Raw genomic sequence first — 13714 nt, 5'->3', positions numbered from 1 at the left:
CCAAATTAAGAATGCCCAATGAAAGTTTTGTCTACAACACTGTGTAGAGAACAGTTACTATTGCCCCTATATGCCCCCCTCTTTTGGGATCGAGGGGGAGGTCTGGGCTGTACCCACTGGTACAGGAGACTGTATGTGGTGCGGCATCATCAAACTGGAGTCAGGGGGATGCAAGGAAATTGCCTCAAGGCCTGTACTCTCTCTCATAACTTTTTAAACAGTATTCCTAATAAGCCAGTCTAACATTTACAGTTACATGTCACTGAAGCGGCATCCAACAGCCACTACTTGGAGACATAGAACTGTACTGGGCTGAAGATATTTCTGGAGTCTAAACAGGATACAGGGGCTGGACAGTGCAGCAGGTACGTAGTTTGCTTTCCTTCCAAGTGGCCAACCTAGGTTCAATCACCAGTACCATATATGGTCCTCTGAACCTGATGTCCTTGAGCACAGAGTCGAGAGTAAGCCCTCTTACACTCTGCCAGGTGTGACCCAAACACCCATCCCCAAAATAAAATTTAAAGAAGGATGTTTAAAAACAAACAGAGACACCATCACACATGTGCATAAAGACTTTAGTTGCCAATGGCATCCTGGATGAGGTACTAAACCTGTAAGGGCTTGTTGAAGAGAAAAAGGAAATGTAGTGTAAAAGGTCAGTAGCTTCACCCAGCAGTACCCAGAGCTGGAAGCGATGCAACTCCTGGACCCAGCTGAGAATGCCCCGTTGCAAGGATGGTGTGGGATCACGAGGCTTCACATGGCTTCACCCCCTAATGAACACACTGCACTTCTCTTCAGTGTGTACTTTCATTCTCAGTTAACTTGAAGTTGAAAACTGAGCTGCCTTCGTCGTCTGGTGGAGGGATGGGTACTCGAACATTGTATAATTGAAACCCAAGCACAAAATTTGTAAGTCTACAACTGTACTTCATGGTGTCTCACTAATAAAAATAAAAAAAAAAACCTTAAAGGATTGCACTGCTGGGGTACCTGGCCACAGGGTTCACAGGCTATAAGTCATGTCAGTGCTTGTTAGATTTTCACATAAAACTCAATCTCCTACGTGAAAACTTTACGCCAACAAAAGCTGAAGGTGAAGGCGAACACTACAAAGTCACTTTCCAGGGACAAAACGAAATGCACACCGAAACTGAAGAGAAACTAAACCAGCCCAAATGAGTCCATGATAACTGAGCAAATGAGAAGTTTGTGCATTTCCGAAACACACAAGTAAAATGACTTTAGTGGGGCTGGAGTGATAGTACAGTGGGTAGGGCATTTGCCTTGCAAGCGACCAACCCGGGTTCAATTCCCAGTATCCCGTATGGTCCCCAAGCACCAACAGGAGCAATTCCTAAGTGCAGAGCCAGGAGTAATCCCTGTGCATTGCCGGGAGTAACCCAAAAAGCAATAAAATAAAATATAATAAAATAAAATGGCTTTAGTAGTATATAAGAACATTCTTTCTTTTTTCCTTTTTTCTTTTTTTTTTTTTTGGTAACTTTGGTTTGTTTGGGGCCACAGTGGTAGTGCTCAGGGCTTACTCCTGGCCCAGGTAATGATCATTTCCGCAGGCTCGGAGAACCATAGCAGCATAGAGGATTAAACTGGGGTTGGCCACATGCAACGCAAGCATAGACTATCTCTCTGCCTCGCATTATGCTTTCTTGATTTAGAAGCTTCAGAAAGACTATGCTTATTTCTAAATTAGTTGATATTAATTAAAAATACATGTCTATTTATCTTTGTTAAACTTTCTTAAAATACTAGATTCACATAACTTATTAGCTAACATTGGCAAATATGAAAAGTGTATTTCATGTATTTCAGGGTACGGAATGCAGAATAGAGGAACTTTGGACTTAACCAACTTGCTATCAAGGTAAAACTGCTCTTTTAATAAATGTGTATGGGACAGAGAGATAGGATAGCAGGTGCAGTGCTTGCACTTTGCTGACCCAGGCTTGATCCCTGAGCAAAAAAGCCAGGAGTATCTGATCTCTGTGATAGGACCCCATCCGCCCACCCTGAGGTCCAAGGCTGGCACAGGATTCAGGTGGCACCTGTTGTGTTTTAGTGAAGCACCAGGAGCCTCCCAGGTCCCTGGGCCGCTGCACTGGTTTGCTCCAGCCATACCACAGGTCTTGCTGAACTGTGTGAGTAGAGGCTGGGAAGGTGGCACATAAGGAACCAACCACAACCTCGCCAGACTCTCGGGGCCACTCAGCACAGCATGTGATGCTCACAGTCCAGCCACTGCCCAGCTAATAGCACCAGGCTACACCCAAAATCCTAACAAACAAGATGGGCCCAGCAACCTACCAGCCACCCAGTTGCAGCCAAGTGTAACCACCTTGGCAGTAGTGGATTCCTGCCAGTTCCCACCTGAGTGGCTGGGATGAATCTGATGTCACTGAGGCGAATGTAGGCCCAGCAAAGCCTGGAGGCCTTCCGGAGGTGCAGGTCAGGACATCCCATTCAGATGTCCCCAAGGGGTGGGTGGAAGAGAGTTAAAAAGAGTGAAAAGAGTTGATAAACTTTCCTTCCAATATATTACAATAGACTGAAAATGTCAATAGTTAGGTTCTCCACCTAAAACAAACTCACCAGTTATAACATGTTCACATTTTAATAGGAACCAATCAAAATATTTTCACTCTTTTCAAAGTTATAGCCATCTTTTCATTTGATGTATATGAAAACCATTATTTCCTCTTTCTCCATGCTAATAACAAAAAACAAAACAATGTGGAAAAATTTTTTATGGCCAGGAAAGAAAAATTAAACTTCAGGTATGCTGTTTACCTATCAAAGGGGTAGTTCATTTGTTTTCTGTTAGTTAAATTCTCAATCTTCAAAATTAAAGAACCAAAATCACTTAATATTTTATTGGCCTTTTATTTCTAACGTAAAGTTTAACTGGTGGTTGTTTCAAATAAAAGCTCATGACTCAAAAGCAAGTAGTTTTAGTAAAGAAAGAAAATCTAAGGAAGGGATTAGACATTTAAATCACAGACACAAATACAAAAATCCTATTAAGAATCACTCTGGGGCCAGAGTGATAGTACAGCAGGTTGGGAAAACTTGTCTTGCATGTGGCCAACCTGGGTTCGATTGCCAGCACCTCATCGGGTCCCCTGAGCACTCTCAGGATTGATCCCTGAACAGAGAGCCAGGAGTGACCTTTGAGCATTGCTGGATGTGGCACCCAAAATAAAAGAATAATGTCTCTATTTTTAAAGGCATAAAAAATTCTTACAGCCAATTAAATTGAGATTCTATTAACAACTTACTATTTCACGTGGTGCATATAAATTACTAACTAGTATTTAAATGGATTCCACTGTGTCCCTTCTTAAAAACTATGAACATAGTAACCAAGACTGAACAAGAACCTCAAGCAAGGCACTTAGTTCAGAGAACATTTTTAAGTCACTCTTCAGACTGTCATGAGGACTGGAAAGACAGATAGCTGAGGCTCAAGCAGAGGCCTGGCATAGAGGGGCCACGCTCCAGGTACCTCACAATGTCCTGAGCACCACCCCAGGGCTCTCTTGTTCCTTAATGCTACTGGGAAGGCCCGAGAACCAAAGCAGCAGGCCTGCTCGTGACTCAGGAGCTTAGGTACCGCCCAAAGTCTGAGGCTGGAGTGCCCCCCAAATTTGCTGAGCACCGGCCTAAAGGCACCACTACCTGGAGGGAACATTACACAGAGTGCAGCCCCAACCCTCCTACCCCTGGGGGTACTGACCAGCCCACTAATAGCTGGGTGTGCTGCAGACAGTGAGGCAAGTGTGTGCTCCAGGACTTAAGACCACCCCTTTCCCCTGCCATCCTGACAGAAGCAACAAAGGCCAAAACGGGAGTCAAAGAGATTGTGTGATCCCACCCCACCCGTGCAAATCACAGTGACCCAACAACAGACACATCATCCAGCAGAGATCTGAGGAGCACAGGTGCCTGTGGGAAAGGGAACTTCTGAGTGTTTTTCACGCCTGCAGGTCCAGAGATTGTTTACCTTATACCGCCCCTGATCACAGCCACACAGAGTACTCTCCATCGTGTAGCTCCTCTGCACGCCGATCTCCCTCCAGACGACAACGCGTGCTGTGGATTCTTTAGATTTTTCCACCACAAAGCTACAGCTGCTCATGCAAAATGCTGGAGCAATACTGCTTAATATCTTAGGCAAAGTCTGCACATTAAAAGAATACAAGATAAATCAAGAGTCTAATTCAAAGTATTTTAAGTCATTTTAAAATATGTAAAACATGGTTGGCAAGATTAAAAAAAACTTGTCATTTAAGTTACTTCCCCAGGAGATTTTTACACTGCAAATGTCCATCACCTATAAATGATCTAAGACAATCACAACCAAAATGGTGACAGTATTTTCTGCAACTTTTTCTTTTAGTTTTTGCTTTTCGGCTCACACCTGGTGATGCTCAGCGGTTACTTTGCACTCAGGAATCACTCCTGGCAGTGCTCAGGGGAACATACAGGATGCTGGGAATCGAACCCGTGTCGGCCGCGTGCAAGGCAAACACCCTACCCGCTGTGCTATCACTCCAGACCCTTTTCTGCAACTTTTAGATATTCTTAATTTCACCCAAAAGTGTAAACCTGGTAGAAAATGCTGATAAATTCTGAAAAAAAAATGGTGACGATTGGAGAAAGAATCAGAGATATCAACATAGACCACACATCTACACTGATAAATTGTGACACTGGTCCACATGTTTAGAACTAAATATACAAGTTTTTTTAAAAGAGGAAAGAGCCCAGAATTAGAACTAAATGTGCTTGTTAAAGTCAGTAATTAGTGGAGAAATGAAATGATCATTCACTAAGGATTGGACTGCATCCTGAAAAACAGGATGATTAGTCTTCCTGAAATCAAGTCTAACTAGCTTGAAATTTAACTTGAAACTAGTAAGAAAAATTCTAGATGAAATAAAAAAACTTCAGTAAACTGTACTTTTAAAATCTTAACATGAGAGGGGCTGGAGCAATAGCACAGTGGGTAGGGAGTTTGCCTTGCACGCAGCCAACCCAGGTTCGATTCCCAGCATCCCATATGGTCCCCTGAGCACCGCCAGGAGTAACTCCTGAATGCAGAGCCAGGAGTAACTCCTGAATGCAGAGCCAGGAGTAACCCCTGTGCATAGCCGGTTATGACCCAAAAAGCAAAAAAAAAAAAAAAAAAAAAAAAAAAAATTAAATAAGTAAATAAAATCTTAAGATGAGAAACATTTCTGTAAACCTCAAAACCCATTTTCAAAACACCAAAGAAATAAAAGTTTAAAATTATTTTATACATGATAAAAATTTTTCTAATGTGTTTATAAGTTTCTATTCTTAAAACAGTAAGATGATGAATACAAAAGCGAGAATGAGGAAAACTTATTTTACAAAAGTGATAATTGTGCAGATGTCAAAAGATATACTCAATCTCTTGTAAAGTCATATTTCCACAAATTTTAAATCGCCAGATTTTTTTTCACCTAGCAAATATGAAAGTAGAACGCAGGATAGATATTAAAAACACATTTTTTCACTGTATTTGGGAATATCAACTTTTATATACACTCTTTATGAAGGACAATTTGGTGACACTAATCAAATGACCACTCTGAGGACTTTAGTTAGTATGTTTTGGAACACCTATACAAATGCACAGGAACTCGCTATACAATTGTATAGGGATATCCCACCTCCTTGTCACAAAGACTGAAACAAATCTAAAAAGGCGGACACAGAAAGTTGAAACGCAAACATTTCTACATGAAAAACAAGTTGCTGTGTAGCATGAAACAAAAGCAAAGGAAAAACTCCACTCACTACATTCATGAATGAACGTGCTCCAGGCAAGTCACACAAAACATGCGGGAGAGCAGATTTATCAGTGACAGAGAGAAAGCAACTCTGACTTATCATTTTTTATATTCCTGGAGTGAATCCATTTTATATATGACTCATTTTATTTAGGAAAGGGGCAGAAGAAAGGAGATGCTTAAAAGATAATGTGCTCTGAAGTCTGCTAGAGACTGTAGAGTATTGCTGAAGTCTGTCCTGCAAGAGCACTGAGGGACTCTGAGGCGGAGGAGGGCTGGCACCGGGCCAGAGCCTGCTCTCACTTCACGCAAGGCAGTTTGCTGTCAGTAAAGACCGTGAGCATGCGTGATCCTTAAGACTTCTCCAGCCCTGTCAAGACTGACCCATGAAGTCTGAGATGACTCGTTGGTACTGTAGCATGTGAGGTACAAGTAAAAATATTTATTTTTAAAAAAGAATAAAAGAAGGGGCCAGAGCGATAGCACAGCAGGTAAGAGCTTCTCTGGAATCCCAGATGGTCCATGAGTCTGAGGCGTGACCTGATTGTAGAGCCAGGAAGTAAACCCTGAAGCATTAACAGTTGTGGCCCAACACCCACCCTCCTGTGAAAAAAAAAGTACATTAAAGGTCACAAAATAATATAATTATTAGATGCCTGCACTTATACCATTCAGCCATTCAATCAACAAACCTTATTTATTAGGAGCACACAGTCAAAAAACCCCAGAGTCCTTGTCTCACTCGGCTGTTTCACTCAGAAACCATGGTCTGTAATACTTACTGCTTACCAGCTAGTAATTTTTATTTAGGAAATAATAGTGAAAGATTTTTAGTGTTAAAATTAGTTTTAAACATGAAAAAAGTTACAAAAATATATTTTTATACATCTCACTCAGCGACTCATAATACCATCTGCATACATAAACATAATATAATCATTAAAACAAAATTTTTTTTTTTTTTTGCTTTTTGGGTTACACCTGGCGATGCGCAGGGGTTACTCCTGACTCTGCACTCAGGAATTACTCCTGGCAGTTCTTTGGAGACCATAAGGGATGCTGGGAATCAAACCGGGTTGGCCGCCCTCCCTGCTGTGCTATCACTCCAGCCCTAATTCTATGCCATTAAAATATAGAATGAATTCAAATTTCATTCACTCTTCTCATGTTGTTTCAGGATTCCACATGAAATCAAATACTGCATATAATTTTTATTTCTCCTTTGTTCATGCATCTGCAAGGGGAGGTTTCTTAATCTTTTATCTTTCACATCTAGGCAATTCTGGACAGTTCTGGGCAGTTATTTCATCATATGCCCCTCAATTTTATATGTTGCACTTTTTGTGGGGAGGCCACCCTCAGCAATCCCAGAGGTCACTCCTGGGTCAGCACTCAGGCAGTACAGAACACAGGGGATGCTGGAAATCAAACCCAGGATGGCTGCTTGCCAGGCAAATGCCCCACCCTTTGAACTATATGGTCCCTATATGTGTTACTTTAAAATTTTTTCCATGAAACATAAACTTTGTTCTAAAAGGACAAAGAAGTACTATGCTTCATCACCAAAATATAAATAAGTATTTATTCATAATCTACCATTTCCCAAATTAGTGGCAAAAAATAAAAAGTTTCACAATGTGGTAGTAAGAATATTGACCCACTAAACTCCTAATTAATCCCCAGGGCCTACACAGCCAATAGGACTTGAGGTGTTACTAAGTGCTGGAACTGGAAATGGGGATTATTCCAGTGGGTCCAAATCATCCAAAGGGGCCTCACATGGGAAAGTCGAAGCCAGGACAGTCTAGGAGGGAGGGAAGGACGGCAGCAGAGCTCAGAATGACCGCTGCTGGCAGAGACCCAAGGTGATGGCATACAGCCAACCAGCAGAAGGGGGAGGGAAAAAAAGGGAGTTCACTTACAAAAGTTATCCTAAAATACACAAGAAGAACTGCAAGCAGAAAAAAACTAAGCATAATTTTTCAAAAAAAAAGTAAGAAAGGAAAAAGTGCCCTACTAGGTATCAATTGGGCTGGAGCAATAGCGGGGCTGGAGCAATAGTACAGCGGTAGGGCATTTGCCTTGCTCGCGGCTAACATGGCCAACCCGAGTTTGATTCTTCCGCCCCTCTCAGAGAGCCCAGCAAGCAAGATACTACAAGTATCTTGCCTGCATGGCAAAGCCTGGCAAGCTACCCGTGACATATTCAATATGCCAAACACAGTAACAACGAAGTCTCACGATGGAGACGTTACTGGGCCCACTGGAGAAAATCGATGAACAACGGGAGGACAGTGATTCAGTGATACTAGGTATCAATGCTTATAAATCTATAGCAGCTAAAGCACGTGCCGTGCAGGGAAACAGCAGCAAGAATGACTCCAGTGGGCTTCACGAAGCCCCTGCAAAGAGAGAGGGCACTGAGCAGGCAGCAGAGGAAGGACACAGTTAGGAAATGGGGCTTAGACAACTGGTTATCCACAAGGAAAATGAAATTAGATCCCCACATGTCATCCTAAACAGATCACAATCTGAATGTAAGAAGCAAAAGCTTTTAAAAGAAACCTTTACAGTGAAAAATGATACCCCACAATGGCAAACTTAAGTGAATCTGAGTAGTCGACACATATCAGATTATTCTCCAAGCTTCCTGCAAGCTGGAGACTGAGGCCCGGCGATGCTGACCCGGTAGCCGGCGTCCTCCAGCACGTCACAGGAGGCAGCATGCTCCCCGGTGTGGCAGACCGTCTCCTTGATGCTGCAGCCGTACATGAACACGTTCTTCTTCCGGGAGTGGCCATGGTAGTCACAGTAAACCTCCAAGAGATAATGTGATTCTCAACGTTACAACCTTTCAACACATAGAAGCCGGACAATCAACATCAAGGTAATATCCAGCCTATTTCTTTGTTCTCTATTATACGCAGGTCATGACTTGATTATAAGAAAGAATAAAAGTAATGTTTAGTTTTGGAGATGAAGATCTATGATTCATTCTATACTAGCCAAATTTTAACTTATTTTTTAACTTTTTTAACAAATTTTAACTTATTTCTTTTAACTTATTTTATTTATTAATATGGTTATAAAGGTTCGGCCCCAAGGGCTGGAGTGATAGCACAGTGGATAGGGTGTTTGCCTTGCACAAAGCTGACCTGGGTTCGATTCTTCCATCCCTCTCAGAGAGCCTGGCAAGCTACCAAGAGTATCCCGCCTGTACGGCAGAGCCTAGCAAGCTCTCCGTGGTGTACTCGGTATGCCAAAACAGTAACACCAAGGCTCACAATGAAGACGTTACTGGTGCCCGCTCAAGCAAATCAATGAACAACAGGATGACAGTGCTACAGGACAGTTATAAAGTTGTTTCTAACTGGGTTTCAGTAATACAATGTTCTGACATCCGTCCCTTCACCAGCGTATGATTTCCACACCAATGTTCCTAGTTTCCCTCCTGAGAAAGGCTAAATCTTTTTCAGGTCTTTTAGCAAGGCCTAACTTCCACTCTCTTCTTTTTTATCTACTGACTTACTGCACTGGTCTTTGCGACCCCAAGGGTTACTTCAACATTCACGGAATTTAAAAGATAATCAAAATGTTCTCTCTCAGACACAAATACAAAAAAAGAGATATAGTTTTATTTTAAACTTCTAAGAAATAACTAGCAATGATGTGAGGTCACTGGCAGTGGTGTAAATGCTATGACTCTGGGCATTTAAAACTTTATTGTAACCATGTTACCTCAACTACTATATGAAAGTACATAAGTTAAATAAAAAGCATCACTTTTTTAAGTGAAAAAGAAAGACTCACATGACTCACATCATTTTTAAAGTGAAAAAGAAAGAAATACACTCCACTGCATAAGTTTGTTTTCTCATTATCAAGCAAAGTTAAAACAAATTTCAACACAATCATAATGGATAATTTTAACACAATCATAATGGGAAAATTCTGCCAAACAAAATTGTTGGGCCAGAAGCAGCCATGGCCCAAGCGGCATCCCGGCACATTTCTCCCAAGAATCACTGCTCACAGCAGATACCCTTGAGCACAGAGGCAGGAGTAAGCCCTGAGCACTACCAACTATGACCCAACCCCCTTCACGATCCCCCAATCTTCCCCCCAACACAAATATACACCAAGAAAATCAAAACAGAGTTAAAACACAATTAGCTTCTAAACCAACAGCGCCACTCACCAGCGGCAGACGGTTCACCGCAGCTAGGTACTGCAGCAGACCCTTGGCGTGGTAGATGGTCGGGTGGAGGTCTGGGTTCGGGCTCTGCCACTGCCTGTTCAGGTCCTCTCCACTCAGGGAGCAGCGGTGACTGCGACAGGAGCCACATATTTGTACCAGTGAACTTTCATATTTGTGATTCTTCTATTTTATTCCATTAAGTATTTAAATGAGTAAAGACTGTGGGCTCAGCCAATTGCAAATTATATTATTAAACATACCCCAGCATTTGCTACATGAAAAATCTTGCATTACATACTCTTAACTGTGGTGAATTTTCATATTTATACTGCAAAAATCTTCAAATCATATAGAAAATTCTCAATTCAGAGTTTTTGCTCCACAGTTTTACTCCACAATTTATAAACTTTATGGTAATATTTTCTATTAGACTATATTATTGCTCGAGCGGGCCCAGTAACGTCTCCATTGGAGACTTTGTTGTTACTGTGTCTGGCATATCCAATACTCTCGGTAGCTTGCCGGGCTCTCCGAGAGGGACTATATTATAATTCTCATTTTTTCCTACTATTAGCCTGTTTCTTAACATGTTAACTTTGTAAGAGTGCTATCGGGGCATTCCTGAGATAGATAAGCACAAACATAGTATATAGTCTTACAAGACCCAATAGCCTTCGATTATTCATAGGAATTACAATTCTAAACAATAAAAAGTGATTTAGAAATTTCATTTATAATTCAAGATTCCTGACTGACATCACATGCTCAGCCTCCAGTAGTGACCCAACCGCTGACCCAGCTGTCCGGAACCTCCGGGAATGTCCCTGGCGGGCCCAGAGCAGCACTGAGAAGTCCAAAATAATAAAAGGCTATTTTTTAAAACCTCATTTTAGTTCAATAAGCACAAAATTCTAAAAAGAATATATTTCAGTAAGCAATAAAACGTGGTTTATTAAAATGTGAGACATATAATACTACATGAAGGAAAGAACAAACGAGGGTGTGCTCAACTTTACGAGGCTCATTAGAGCTCAAGTAAATCCCACCTTTCACAAACGCTATGGAGGCCTTGGCTAAGCAAGAACAAACGGAATGTGTGATCAATAACCCATGACCACGTGAAATACTGTCCAGTGCTTTCTGTGGAAAGGGTTACTAATCAGAAATAGGTAAACACCTTCTCAGGTCAAAAGAGGTTAGCAGATGGAGTTAATACTCCACATCACTGAAAAGGTGTTCCAGAAGACTCTAACTCTTAGAACACGCTACAAGGAAGGAGGGAAAGAGGAGGGAGTGAGGAGCGGGGCGTGGACATGGGGCAGGGATACAACTCACAGGCAGAACACATCTGACATATGGAGTTTGAGCACTGGCACCACGTGGCCCTTTGAGCACTGCTGCGTGAGAGCCTGGTGGCCTCAAGCACTGCCTGGAGTAGCCACTATTTACAGAAACAAATGACAAATTTGAGATTGGGAGGAGTGTAGGCTGAGATTTGGGGCCATATCTGGCAGTGAACAGAGATATCAGACCTGTGCTCAGGGGCTGCCACCCAGCGTGTTCAAGGGCCATCTTGAACATCTGGGATAAACTAGGGTAGGCTAATGCCAGGGAGGTGAGTGCCCTGACCCTGTGCCATATCTCTGCCCCAAAGCAACAATGTGAAAGAAATATTTCTCATTTCTGACACTCTGACATTTTCTGAAATAATTTAAGCATGATATACAGATACTTTATATCATAGTTCATAAATAATCAGAATTTCTTCAAATACACTACCATAAGTATATAAAATTAAATATATTTTATTAAAAATTCATCATATTCTCTACCAAAATTTTAATAGGAAAAGTACATTTATTTCCCAAATTAACTTATGCATCATTTGTCAACAAGTTTATACAGTCCAGCTACAGTAATCTATAATATTTCTATAACTGTTGCTTAACTTACTTTCCATTGATGACACCATCTGGATTTAGCATGGGGACAATTTTAAAAATATAGGATTCTCGTAAGGTCTGAGCAGTGGGGTTATTGCTCATGAGGTACTCTAGTGTCCCTTTCATCACCCAACTTGCATTCGTCTCTCCAGGGTGGACTCGAGCAGATAAGAAAACATAAGGACGATTCCCTAAAGCACACAGAAACCTCAGTTACAATGAGCAGTTACTGAAAGCTGGCACTATGCTTGATTTTCAGGCATTACAAATACTTCTCAATCATGTACATCTTTGCAGCAGTATATCTCATGGTGAGTCAATTAAAAAAATTCTTAACTACTTCTATTCAGTTTTGAAATATGATCAAAATTCACAGAGGAACTCACTGAACACCTGCTGGAGGGTCTGAAGAGGAAGCAAATGCAAAACCCATAAAAGCCAGAGCTAGAAGAAGCTCAACACAACACACCCGGAAACAGGCAACTGAGACACTTATTCAACATCATCTTGGTTTTATAAAGAACAAGTAAGAAGATTTAAATAAAAAATTATTTCTCATAAAAAAGTGAAGATAATTATCCATATGCCATAGTCACTGTGTCACACACAGCGGGGAAAAAGGTTCAGATTGCTCATGTAGTTGCAAAGTACACATTTAGATGCACATACCTAAAAGAATCATCCCAGTTAAGTGCTATTTCCAGGCATGGCTGGTTCATTCTCATCTTTGAGAATAGTGCTTTATCAAAATTAAATTTTAATTACAACAGCCACACACTTGAGGAAACTTAAAATTTACATGGCACAGGGCTGGAGAGATGGCACAGTGGGTAGGGCATTTGCCTTGCACGTGGCCGACCCAGGTTCGATTCCCAGCATCCCATACTCCTGAGCACCACCAGGAGTAACTCCTTGAGTGCAGAGCCAGGAGTAACCCCTGTGTATCGCCGGGTGTGACCCAAAAAGAAAAAAAAACATTTCTATGGCACGGGATTACAAAACTTTTCACCGACAGCACCAAAATATTTTGTAGGTTTCTGCTCATTTATTAATAAAATTAGTTGTAAGCATTTTTAATCTATGTGCTATTGCATGACCCAATAAAACAGTATGCTAAGTGCACTGCACTTGGGCATGATTTCTCTGGATGAGAAGCACAGGATTAGTATCAAAGGAAATCTTATAGATCAACTGCATAGTGCTCCTTCACTTTCTCCATGAGTAAATAGACCAAAAGCCGGCCAAGAGAGAGGCAGCAGGAGGCCCACAGCTAATTGGAACTCTGCTGCCTGCTTCTAACCTGAACCTGATCTCCCTCCCAGATGCCAGGTAGGAAGCAGGGCAGGGGCACTCACGGAACTGGTAGATGTGCTCCTGGTACTTGGACTCCGGCACCGCGGTGATGGTCACCAGTGGGCAGCTGTTCCCACACAAGGTCTCACACAACACGTCATTTCGAAAATAGATCTGCTGAGGATTGTGTCCTGATTCCAATTTCTGAAGGTGCATCTTGACAAGAAATTCAAAAGCAAAGTTTGCAATCACTTAAAAATGCCCTATGATGCAGAGAAATAAAGACAGGCCCAGCGCTGCAGAACTAGAAGCGAATCAGAGCTCTCCTCCCTCTGGAAACTCCCTGGGCCAGAGGTGCTCCGACCAGGAGAAGAGCAATGCGGATGGCACGCTCCCCAGGCAACACCGCACTGGCGCATGGCAGGTGCGGGGAAAACACC

The 13714-nt window shown here is 41.9% G+C and overlaps 1 protein-coding gene across 2 annotated transcripts in view; it reads right to left on the bottom strand.

Annotated features, from left to right (window-relative positions):
• AGTPBP1 (ATP/GTP binding carboxypeptidase 1) overlaps nt 1-13714 on the bottom strand; it is a 185395-nt gene that overhangs the window by 25584 nt on the left and 146097 nt on the right. For both annotated transcript variants that reach the window (XM_056122523.1, XM_056122524.1), the window contains 5 exons: nt 13337-13490; nt 11992-12172; nt 10039-10168; nt 8526-8657; nt 4025-4201 (listed from right to left, as the gene is read on the bottom strand). In XM_056122523.1, coding sequence (XP_055978498.1) covers nt 4025-4201; nt 8526-8657; nt 10039-10168; nt 11992-12172; nt 13337-13490 — 774 coding nt within the window. The remainder of the gene's footprint in view (nt 1-4024; nt 4202-8525; nt 8658-10038; nt 10169-11991; nt 12173-13336; nt 13491-13714) is intronic.

This window comes from Sorex fumeus, unplaced genomic scaffold (genome assembly GCF_029834395.1).
Source record: "Sorex fumeus unplaced genomic scaffold, SorFum_2.1 ptg000046l, whole genome shotgun sequence".
NCBI classification, from domain to species: domain Eukaryota; kingdom Metazoa; phylum Chordata; class Mammalia; order Eulipotyphla; family Soricidae; genus Sorex; species Sorex fumeus.
Note: the sequence above shows the minus strand (reverse complement) of the source record. Positions and strands in the feature narration are given on the sequence as shown.